Source organism: Limanda limanda, chromosome 6 (genome assembly GCF_963576545.1).
Source record: "Limanda limanda chromosome 6, fLimLim1.1, whole genome shotgun sequence".
Taxonomy (NCBI): domain Eukaryota; kingdom Metazoa; phylum Chordata; class Actinopteri; order Pleuronectiformes; family Pleuronectidae; genus Limanda; species Limanda limanda.
The window spans coordinates 15,901,589-15,914,367 of NC_083641.1; the positions used below are offsets into that span (position 1 = coordinate 15,901,589).

A 12,779-nucleotide genomic window follows, 5' to 3' on the forward strand; every position below is an offset into this window, starting at 1 on the left:
CAGGCTTAGATCGCACAGTGTTTGGTCGGCTTCAGAAAAAACTTTTATTTCGGTTTCAGGTCTTTTTTGGTGTCGTCCCTTTTCTCCTGGTAGCATCATTTCAGAAAGAGACTAGACCGGGTCACTTTTCTGTGAACGCACTCCATTAACTCTAAGAAACAGCCTTTTTGATTATCACCTTGGTCAAGCACTATTGTATTTCCACTTAGATCAGCTTTCAGTCACCGTTTACATCCGGCAAGCCTTTAGGCAGCTGCTTCATACAGTGTTTTCTCATTAAAACATTGTATGGTACATTAGACTTTGGGGGAGCTGTTTCTTTCTGGGAGTAGCTGCTTGTTATTCTGAAACCTTTACAGCAAGAACAAAGCATACAAGCCCATCACACATCATGAACATGGATTATGAGATGCACTTTCTCCAGAAGCACCCCAGGGAGGCTTTTTATTGGAAGAAAACAGAAAATGTATTATTTTTTTGCTTGTAAAAGATGTTATTTGAACTGGGTGAAGGCTCCGTCTCATGCATTAGATCTGCAGCTTGAGGAGGCCGTGCTGTGCTGCTGTGCTCTCCCCTCTCAGGTTGTAGTCTTACCTTACATGACCCTCCGCTCGCCCGGGCCGACCTGCAGATCGGTTACAAGCTCTAGCGGAACATGCTGTCTCGCCGCTGACCACACGCAGACATTTAAAAACACAGAAAGCTTTTCTCCCTGGCACATCTACACAACACATCCATCATTCTATGTGCTGCCGTGGATCGGATAACAACACCGATAATTAGTTTTGTTGGAGGTGTCCTGTCTTAGCACAAGCAAAGTACGTCTGCGTGAGCATCTCAGGATCCTCAGGTCGACCAGACAAGAGTCGAGCCCATCAGATCCCTTCTTATGTTTCCAGTCTGATTATGTTGCGAACGTTTGTGCACGGGAGGGCAGACTCGTATGGCCCGTTGGACAGGGAGAGAGGGCAACTAAAGGCCATCTGTCAACCTGAGCTGAAGCGAATGTCACTCAGGACAAAACAGCACTTTACCGCTACAATGGAGGCTGTTCAGTGTAACACCAGCCTCTGAGCCTGTCAGGCTTTGCTGAGAGCTGGACTCTGGTGTCAGTTACATTCGGTGGGTCAGTATGAGCTGCATTGCTTCTACAGTTTTCTAGGTTTAGTTGTTTAGATATTGTACAAAAGAAACAAGATGCACCCACATGAAGGTTAAGGCAGGAACATTTGATGTACATTTCTCACTTCATCAATGAGTCAGACCTAAAAGTGTATTATACATATTAGAGTATTGGCATTTTCAGCTTTTATTGCCGTGTCTAAAGTTGCGTATTTCTGCTGACTCCACTGTTAATAGAGGCATACGGTTACTGCTATAACTCTTACTATTTGCTATAGTATATAGTATAGTATAGTATATAGTATAGTATATTATAGTATAGTTTTAGTATATAAACTACTAAATACTTACTATTACCATATGATGCTTTAAAGCAGAATTAACAGGGACTAAACAAGCTTAACTCAAAATAGTTTATACAGTTATAGCCATTAATGAATCGTGTGTCAGGTTTTGTAGTCAGAGATATTCAGGAGGTTGGAGATGCACTAAATATTTACTAATCACCAAATATGTAAATTCTATTTGGAGCATATTACAGTGGTAATCCTTTGAAACTCAGACCCAGTGTGGGTCAGTTTGACTGACAGCTGCTGACTAGCCCAGCTTCAACCCCATCTCCGTCTCTGTTACACCTGACTGACCTGAACTGACCTCACCTCACTCACCTCACAAGGTCAAAGGCAGAAGGACTCTCTCGCTCTCATTACATTTAGATGGACGGACATGGTTTAAGCTTAGGGTAACGTTGGGTTTAGGCTAGACAAGTAGTAATTACGGTTACATCTCCGCAAAATTAATATCAGTCAATAAAATGTCCTCTGAAGTGTTTATATTCTGGTCGCATTACTGGACAATCTTTTCAGGCTGATGAATTTTCTGACCACATCCCTACCAAGCTCCCACAGCAACACTTAAATCTATATTTAATTCAATTAGCACTCTGAGCCATTCGTCATCGCCGCTGGCACTAATAGGGCTTATTATAAAACACCGTGAATTATTCATTCTTCCTGAGAACCTACAAATCCATTCTCCAAGGTCACAGGCTGGACTCCATCTGCATACAGCGTTTTCTTCATGGCTGTGAGAGCGTGTTTGTCTTCACTCAGTACATTGTGTGCACGTGTGGGCCGTGAACATGTGAACGGGTTGGCACGTGTGGGAGAGAGAGGACGTGTTGAAAAGCGATTTCAGCGGCGAACCGTACACCTGTAAACGACTGTTGATCTCTAGTTCTCTGGAAGATGAGTGTGAGGACGAGACGCTTCAGCGTGCATTAACAAATTCAGAACAGATCTGGCAACCCAACACCGCTATGTGACGGGCTAATTTGCTCTCTTGTATATGTAACCCAAGCAGTAACAGAGAAACACTAGCAGAGGAGGAACCATAAACTCACTGAACCACATCAAAGTGCCTCTTCCTTGTATCTAACACCTCAGACAATTACGGAAAGATTGAGGCGATAGCGTATAATCTTGGTTTATCACTCAGTAAGAGTATTAAATCTGACCTGGTTTGTTTTGCTGCGGGCATTATCACGTGTGCTCTTTTCAAGTAAGACTCCAGCTCCTCTCCTCAAGTTAACTTTCAGCACGGGGAAGTTTTAATTTGGTGTATACACAGAACTTCCTGGTAGCAGAGACGAGGTCCATCGCTGTAAGAAGAGTTAACTCACATCATCACATCAGGCCCTGACAAGAATAGCAAAGATAATATTATAATGTTCAGCTTCCTATTACATTATGTTCCGCATCGGCTATAAAATCAAATAGATTCACACTTGGGGGAGATTGGATTTACATTAAAAAAAACAGCGATGTCAATCCTGATCCCAGAGGGGCCGGAGGTGAGCAAATGTAACAGCGAGAATGTGAGGAGATAAATATGGAATTTGTTTAAGCTCTCTATGCAGTTCATTTACACAGATGAGGAATATTAGAGTCTGTGGAGACAAGTCAGACCCGGTGAGAGCGGGTGCAAACAGTGGGGATCTTAGAGGACTGTCACACGATCTCTGGGGACAAGCAGACACTTCCTACAGCCTCCACATCAACCCTGAGACTCCCTGTTAAATGTCACATTAATAATTAAATTGCATTGCTCACTTTCAAGGACTTCAAGGTCGGCTTAGTCATTTTTTTAGACACTTTAACTAAATCTTCCTTAATCCTCGCCACGCCCCGATAGCGATCAATATATAAAGTTGTCTGAAAAAATCAAAATGAAAAAATATCACCCAAGTTAAACTAAGATTTGCGTAAGGAGCCCTGCTGGTTACTCCCAGGTCTCACCTTATAAAGGGACAGAGATTTAGCTTCCAGAGACTTTACATTATTGCGTTCACTCCCCATTAAACAGACTAATTCACCACCTTCTTTTAAATCTTCTAAACAATTCTTTAAACTTTTCTTTTTATGAATGCTTTTACAAATAGTTGACATTGGCTCGTATTTAAACAGAATAATCCTCTATTTTATTGCTCAATTTGTCTGCTCCTGTTCCAATGTTTTCTTCTCATTGTTTCTCCCTTGCAAATCACTTAGTAACAATGTTAAGGAAAGTGTTACATAAATCAATTGTTGTTTATAACAGTCAAATGATAATTTGATATAGTATTTATTGTGCCGGTCTTTGGAAGTCTATCCAAGCAACAAAATGTCTGAGTGAAGTTGCACAGTTGCTATTTGAGTTTGAGTGCAAGGTTTTGTTTCCTTGTTTCCAGCAGCATGCAGCTGTTTTTAACTTCTCTAGTCCAACATCATGTGATAACATCACTGTGCTTGGACACTGTTATTGAACTAATCCTTAATTGTCACCTGCTTCTCGCCTGTGTCTTTCCTCTCAGGGGGAGAGCTGGTCCACCTGCCGCCTTATCTCCGGATGGACTTCCTGTTGAACCGCGGCGTGCCACTGGCAGCCCGAGGTGGAGGAGTGAGCAGCAGCAGTGGCAGCAGCAGCAGTGGAGGGGGAGCAGGAGGTGGAGGAGGAGGTGGTGGTGGAGGAGGAGGAGGAGGAGCAAGCGGAGGTGGTGTTGGTGCTCCCGGGGAAGCAAGAGTCGGGGCAGGAGGAGCAGGAGGAGCAATGGGCCAGACCTGCCTGGAGCCCCAGAGGAGCCGCACCCTGAAGAGGCCACCTCCCATGGAGCCCACCCCCATGGAAGTGCCCTCGCCCAGGGAGGTGCAGCAGTGGCAACCAGGAACTGCCTCCACCCTCCCCCACAGGGATGTCCGGGAGAGGGGAGAGGCCCGGGGCGAGGTCCGGGCGGACGTCCCCTCCTCAGGAGACCTTGCCCAAGCACAGGCTGCCAAGCTCAGCACCTCCCAGGAGTCCCTGCTGGACTCCAGAGGACACCTGAAACAGAGCAACAACCCCTATGCCAAGTCGTACACTCTGGTATAACACTGGGACGCACAGCGGACTAAACTGCAGACAAACCGGAGGAGGACGGACAGGAGACAGACGACAGGCACAGGACAAACAGTTTTCCACAACAGAAATTGTTGTATATAGAGCCGTTTCTGACATGCGTCTGAAGTGGATGCTTTTCTTTGAGTGTGTCTTTCTTTCTTTCTTTCTTTCACTCTTTTCTTTCTTCCCTCTGTCGCTCTTCTCTGTTGCTTTCACACTTTTCTTCATTCTCTCACACCTCGCGCCTCTTCTGATGAATTTTTCTCTCACAGGTTTTATTTTCTACTTGAGTATTCTTTTATTCTAAAGTGACAACATATGAGGATTGCCAAAATGATTTATTTAAAATTTGAGAAAGAGAAAAAATACTATTAAATTTATATCAAGGACAATTATAGTCATTATTATTATTACTATTATTATTATATAAAAACAAAAAATATCTAAAAAAAAACAAGAAGGGAAACAGGAAGAGGACTCTACAGGAGAACATTGCTTTCTTAATTTATTTTTATTTTATTGTGGCAGTGTGATGAAATCTGTGATTGGGTACCCGAGGGGGTTTTTAGCACTATGAGGAGCCAATGGGAGGAGAAGGAGAAGAAGAGCGATGCCGGACACGAGCGCCAAAGCTGACCAATCGTAACGTTTTTCAACCTTTCTGATGACTGCATGGCGACTGATCAAATGACAATTATTAGGAATGGCTGGAAATCCCCCAAAAAAAGAGAATTTTTGTCACACTATGAAATTATACAATGTGAATATATATAAAGAGATCACTTTTATTTGTGGATATTACGGGGGAAATGATTTGGTTAATAAAGTCCTTAGTCATGTTTGCACACATCTGACTTTGATTCATGTGTCGAGACAAATGTCCCTCCCTCTTCTTGACTGTTCTCTCTTTCTCGTTCATTCTGTCATTCGTCTCTTCTTCGACTCTTCCTGTTTTCTACCCTCTACACCAGTGGTTCTTAAACAGGGGTCTAAGACTGCCAGGGGGTCTGTGAAAATTTTCCATCTTCAACTATTACCAATATATGGGTAGTCTGTGTTGACATGGTAAAAAAATATTGTTATATACAGATATAATATCTTTCTAACATACATTTCTATTGTGTCGGTCTCTTACATAACTAAGTAGAAGTCTTTCAGTGCGTCCCCAGTCCCCCCCCCCCCTCCTCTGCTCTACACTACATTCATCTTACACCTAATATTGAGACGTGTCCTTTTAAAGAAACACCCACCCCTACAGCATAATTCTTTTTATCATCCAAATAATAAACAAAGTGCATACATGTGAATACAGGTAACGTGAAAACCTTCACCACCATCACAGGTACATACACACATTTATACATTCCAGCTTTCAACCAAACCTCCAGACCCACAAAGCTTTTGGCAGAAAGTTAGTGGCATGGGGCCACATTGGACGTTTTCCCGACGCTGGTGTCACTGCTGTCTCCTGTTGGCTGCTAATCAGAGAATTTAACACGGTTCTCACAAGATTGCTGCTGCTCTGGACCAAGACTGCCAGTGTTTGTCAGAGGGGGCCTCTCTCAGCCCAGGATCCCAGGTAATTGCCTGTTAGCTCTTTGCGACGCCCCTGGTTGTGGTTGGTAAAACCTTTTCATAAAAATCCTTAAAATATATATGTAAACATGACTTTCTGTTTCATACATATTTTTGCTTTGATTCCATCTCATGACTAATCTCATGATCCCTCAGGTTAGTGCTGCATCTGATTCCGTTTGAGGATTAGCCCTGTTTTGTTGAAGTCTTTGGATCAAAGCACTTCAGCCTTCCCGTTGACACTGTGCTACTTTTTCTCTTCTTTTTCTCCCTTCAAACTCACTAGCTCACTTCATTCTAATGTGAATATAACTCAAATCAAACTAAATGTATTGATCTGAGGAACCACGATACAAAGTCAATACAATCAATTGTCACACATTAGTGTTCACAGCCTAAAGGTCTTCCTCGACAAAATTGCGGATTCTCCTTCACAAAGGTTCAAGTCAAAGGGTCAAACCACTAAAAGGGCAACTGTGGCAACTTGATATATATATGACATGTGACCCCTCAACCAAATCTAAAACTAAAGAAAAAGCAATTGACTAAGCATCATCAGTGTCATATTTTCAAATTTGTGACCTTATTTGACATCCTGAGCATAATTTTTAATGATTATGGAAAGAATGCAGCCTGTTCAAAATGACGTCTTGGGCACTGGAGGAACTTCTCAAGTTTGGGAAAATAACCCTGATGATGATTTGTGTGTTGGGCTCGGATTCTCCTCAAGAAGCACTTAGGTGAAAAGATGAAGGCATTTATCAGGAGGGAGGAGAGACTCAATGCAGAGCTGCTTTGTGGGAGACTGTTTTAGAGCCAAGGCACTTTAATTCACAGCATTCCTGCCTTTCTCTACATTTATTGAACGTCTCCCATCTTTGTGGACATGCAGTGCTAAACTATGAAATATAAAATATATGTGCAAGGGGAATACATGTTATTTAGAGATTAATAAATGTACTTTACTCCTTCATCCCAAAAGTTTTGCTTGAAATGCTGCACACGATACAATTGAAATCATACTTTTTAATATTTACTAAGACCCTGCTTAACAAAAAGGTGTCAAAACAAAACGTGAATTCACTTACAAGCTTTAAAAAGGACTGGTTTGAAGGCATAATCGTGAAGAGTAAGAAGAAAAAATATTTTTACATCAACGAACTACGCAAACTGACATCAAGCACACACACACACACACACAAGAAAACCCTTGGCATGACAAAAACATGAACCAGATGGCAAAAATGGCATTTGGGACTTGTTTGCATTGATGCAGTTGAATCTGATCAACAGATGGCGCTGTGCAGTCACTGAATTGAGTCCATTTGCTGCAGCTTGTGAGACTGTGGAAGGAAATGGTTCAGCACCAAAAGTATTTGTGACAACCTGGAGAGAGACATCAAGGACAACTTTAGTAGTCTGTTCCAGTGTGTGTGTTTGTCTGTGTGTGTGTGTGTGTGTGTGTGTGTGTGTGTGTGTGTGTGTGTGTGTGTGTGTGTGTGTGGCATTGACATCAGTGCAGCACCCTGAACACAGTGAATTATTCATGCCAGCACTGACACTGGGACCCTGGATCAGGATTACACTGTCACACTGATCGCCACAGCACAGGAGAATGCCAATGAGATAGCAAGCAGAGGCAGGGGAAAGACTGCGCACACACACACACACACACACACACACACACACACAGACGACGGGCAGTCGATCCAAAAACTACCTGATTGAAGACTTCAGAGATTCTATCACCACAGAGAACCTTAGGCTAAAACAGTTTGAGCCTGTTTGTTTTGATGCAAAGCTGGATGCAGTATTTCTACATATTTTAGGCAACACTGCCCACTGAGCATAGTATTCAGAGACTGTGGGATATCATGAAGGGTCTGGGTATAATCTCCAACTGTTCCTTGGTTAGAAAATGTAGTAGAAAGTCACAGTAGGAAACTAAATACCTCAACTGTCTTAGTAAGTAAGTTCGGGAAAATACAAAATATTCCGTTTGAAAAACTCCAAACAGACATCAGGTAAAACCGTCATCCATCTGTTGTTGATATATGGAAATTAAATTTTCCCTGAGGAAATCATCAGAAAAATCTCATTTGCATTGTAGCTGTGACACAACATTTGCAATATATATTGTTAGAACAGAACAAATAACGAGGTACAAATCAAAACTATTTGAGGAAGGCACTGTGGTTTATGTGGTTTATTTTTGGTGGTTGTTGTATATGAGAGGACAAACACATTTTAACTGAAAACATGCCTTCACATTAAAATTTGATGATTGATGTCATAGTGACTTTTTGTCCCCCATAGGGAAGTTAAGTCCAAATAGTTTGAAAGAGTTACACCAACGAAGTAGCTAAGAATCCTATTCTCATAATTTCCATCATTAAGTTTAATTTTAAAGTGTCTTTAGTGGGCTACTTTTAGCTAACTCCCATTTATCCCAAAGACAGTAAACAAAGATGGATGACTCGTCTTCACTTCCTTCTGGATACAAACTCTGCAATCATATGCATTTAGATCGTGAGTCAGTCACAGCTGTCAATCATGAGATTTAAATCAGGTTTTATAGCAGCAAATAACTAATCAATACAAAACCTACTGGAAAACAAGCAATTTCACATACGTCAACATGATAACAACAACCTAAAGCGACAGAAACCATCTATGAGAAGAACATTTTATTTTGGTGTATGTCCCACTAACATGGAGGAGTTGGGATTTATGACCTTTACTGCAGCCAACCACCAGGTGGCGATCAAAACACTTTGGCAAGCAGTCATCTTGTCCATCTGTATATACTGTACAGTCTGTGAGTTGTAGATTTGAGTGAACTTTTTTTACCCATTCATTCTTAAGATAAGCTATCTTTTAACTGTTATCTGTTATATTTAGCCATTTCTTTAAACATCAGCTGTTTGTCGACAAAACACGACTATTTCACGTTTATTTAACTTTTGGTTAATTAACCTTTTATCAAATAAGTTGATTACGTTAAGTTAAGTGGATATATACGGCACGTATGAACTATTCCTTTCCCAGAATATTATCTGTGGTACAAAAACTCTTAAGGAACTCCTTGTATAAGAAAGTGGAGATTTTCATTAGGATCTTTTCTTTTAACTGTCCACCGAGGACGCCATAACGTAACGTGCACAGCCAGACAGTAGAAGCACCCCCCCATTGGGGTTTCATAATGAGGTGCCTGAAGACTTGGCAGGAGACAGGAGGGCAATTTAGAGAGCATGAAACGGAAAGACTTCCCCCCCTGAGTTCGCACATCACATCCTCCCTCCTCTCTCCGTGCCCTCACAGGCCCTCTTCTCCTCCGCTTCCTTCACTATATGTTCAACTCTCTTTTGGATTATTTCTCTTCTCTGCTCGGTTTCGACCTCCCTCCCTTTTCTCTTACGGCCTCAGATTGATCCAGCAGCTCGCCCGTCCCTGTCCCCGGTGAAGGACTCCAAAAGCACAGGTTGTTCCTGGCAACCAAATTGTTTCCCATTATGTTTCTTTTGTCAGACAGGGCAACCTGACATTTTCTGCAAAACTGATCCGTGAAACACCACACCTACGTCTCCTGTGGATATATACTCAGCATGGAGTTAAATCGAATGCTTATCACACAGTATCAACAAATCAAACAGATGAATTAAAAATGACGTTTAGTTTTTTATGAGTTACTGTTGCAGAAGTTTGATTTGAGATTGATGGTTCGTAAAGTAATTCACTTCTCTTCAACTCAGGCTCTCTGTGAGCTCTCTGTTTTACTTTCATGTCTCAGTAGAGTACAGATTGATGTGGCCTACAGACAAAAATTAAACAGAAAATACGGGTAATTTATTAAAAGCAGAGATTTTATTATAATTTATTTAAAATGGCTAACATTCATTTCCAGATACATTCTGCAGATTCAAATACATTAATTCCAGTTAAAGAAAGCCAACAGTCCAACATGTGACCTTAATGACCATTAATAAATGATAGAGTTTTGTTAAGAAGTTCGAGGTACAATTATATGTAATTGGTCGTAGATAATTGGATACAGAACAGGAGTTATTGGATGTGTTATATCACAGAATGATATTGTAGCTTGATATGTTATCTTTTAATCTTTAACAAAGCTGTGTGAGGAGCAGGCCACTGGTACGACCGGCATCGGGGGGTTCGAATCTCACAGGAGGGGCTCTGTTCACTTTCCTTATTATAATATATTTAACTTGATGTTTTCCACCCGTCACTAATCAGATCTGAGCTCCAGCTGCATTACGCTGGTATCACACAGTCACAGGCCCTGAAGTTATTTTCAGACTTTTCAGCAGGAGTGTAACAGACAAACCAGATTACAGGAACTCTTTTCCATGTTGCATCATATTACATCATTGTCATCATTCAGCAGTGATGGATTGCAGATGACACGAGTTGTCTGCTCAGTGTGACCGACTGAGTCTAAAGAGACTTCTCATCTGCTGAATTACACAACCGTGTGTGTGTGTCTGTATGAGTGTGTGTATGTGTGTGTGTGTGTGTGTATGTCCTCCCAGAAACAACAACCACCAAAAATAAAATCCAAGACCTATGTACAAAATTGTCAGCCCCCCAATCATATGTTTTGGGATGGTTTCTTTTCATTCAATTATTATTAGCAACAGTAGTCTCTCTCTCTCTCTCTCTCTCTCTCTCTCTCTCTCTCTCTCTCTCTCTCTCTCTCTCTCTCTCTCTCTCTCTCTCTCTCTCTCTCTCTCTCTCTCTCTCTCTCTCTCTCTCTCTCTCTCTCTCTCTCTCTCTCTCTCTCTCTCTCTCTCTCTCTCTCTCTCTCTCTCTCTCTCTCTCTCTCTCTCTCTCTCTCTCTCTCTCTCTCTCTCTCTCTCTCTCTCTCTCTCTCTCTCTCTCTCTGAGTTTTCCGCTCCTGTGATTGGCTTCACCTGACCTTTAGTGTGTCTCACCTGAGTTCAAAATTCTTTGTCTATAAAGTCTCTTTGCTCCTCACTCGTTCTTCTGGGAGACGAGTACCAGAGACTGCTCTTTTTAGTCTTTAGGTTCGTGCAATGCTACTGATTGGTCTATTTTAAAGGACTTCTCACATACGGAGCACTCCATGGACAGGCACCTCAAGGCATCTCAATCAATACTCAATCAATTCCCAGGACGTGCAGTAGATGTCGCGTTTAATGTAACACATCAACCAAATGGTAGTACAATATTGATTAAAATAAAGTTGTTTTACTTAACGGAAATGTGTGTCAATGTGGAAAGTATGTATACATAAGAAAATGTCTGATTGAGATTAAGATAACAGCAATAACTGTTGAAATGGAGGAGTTATTGCCAGTAATTGAAGACTTTAATAAGAAGCTTAAAACCAATTGATTTCAAATGGCCTTTGCCTTGTATTGTGTGTGTATTTGAACAGCTGTACTCTTGTGAACTCTGTTTGACTTGCTCTGTTAAAGGTGCTAGATTAAATAAACCTCCCTTACGTACGGATTGGGTCAGAGAGCTATAGCAGGAGACTGGCAGGGTAGAAAACCCCAAGTCCTTCAAAGTTTAAATGGATCATCAAAAGTTTGAAAATGGCGCAGAATCGTTACACTGTATATTATATTCTACAAGTAGACAGAAACTGTTGTGACCTTTGAGTCACCAGTGACGGAGGAATTGTTGGAGCTTATACTCTGAAACATCCTGACGATCTTGTTATCGCACATTCTCTGACATAATCCACAGTGCTTCCTTAAAATATGTAGATACATTCTAAGACAATATTGTAGAATTTTCCCCACAAAAAATTAAATTCACTTCGAATCAAGAGAACACAGCGTTCTCTATAGGACCCAGTTTTACATCCAAAGTGTTCTTTGACACTAAACCCAGCAGAGTGATGGAATGCAGAGTGATTTCAGTCCACAGAGCTCAACAGCATCATGCAGCTCCTGTAACGATTGTAGCCCAAGGTGTTCCGTTGTGTGAGGATCTGTGAAGCCTTTAACGATTCGGGATCATCTGCCCACTGTCTGTCAGCTGGAGAGAACCTGAAGCTATCCTGAAAAGGTTCCGGAAACTTCTTATTGATCCTTTTTCCTCAACTTATCGAACCATTTGTTCAGTGAGTTAATCTTTGTTCAAAGAAAACATGAAGTGAGTTATTACCACAGGCCCTGGATCAGTATAATAAACTCAAAGATGTGAGTGTAGCTGAAAGGCCTTGAAAACAGTTACCTATATGCATCATTATACAGTACACAACCATTCTGTGTGGGGTGACCGTGGCTCAGGAGATAAAGAGGGTTGTCAACTACCCTCTTCAATCACTGTCTCCTCCACTTTGCATTCCAAAGAGGCCTGGGGCAAGATTCTGAATCCTGAAGATATTACAGATGGTTTTCATTCACAATGCACCAGAAATAAAAGATAACAAAAATCTAGGTTAAAGTTTATATCGTATGGTCCGATGACTATACATCATTAGTCCTGTGAAGAGGGACTTGCAGCTGTAAATGTGAGGTTTCATTAAAGAGGAAGAAAAGCAGTTAAAAATAGCGGCTGCTTTCTGAGGTGACTTCACAATCACAAGGTTAATAGAGCAGCTGTTCTGCCAGCGGCTGTAAGGTTTCTAGGACAGTGTTTAAATATGAGGCCGAGAAATTATTCCATAAGCACCA

The 12,779-nt window shown here is 41.5% G+C and overlaps 1 protein-coding gene across 1 annotated transcript in view; it reads left to right on the forward strand.

Moving 5' to 3' along the window:
• The window catches only part of dscamb (Down syndrome cell adhesion molecule b), a 93,284-nt gene extending 88,757 nt beyond the window's left edge, over positions 1-4,527 (forward strand). The window contains exon 33 of the mRNA XM_061073275.1: positions 3,974-4,527. Coding sequence (XP_060929258.1) covers positions 3,974-4,527 — 554 coding nt within the window. The remainder of the gene's footprint in view (positions 1-3,973) is intronic.
• The last annotated feature ends 8,252 nt before the right edge of the window (positions 4,528-12,779 follow it).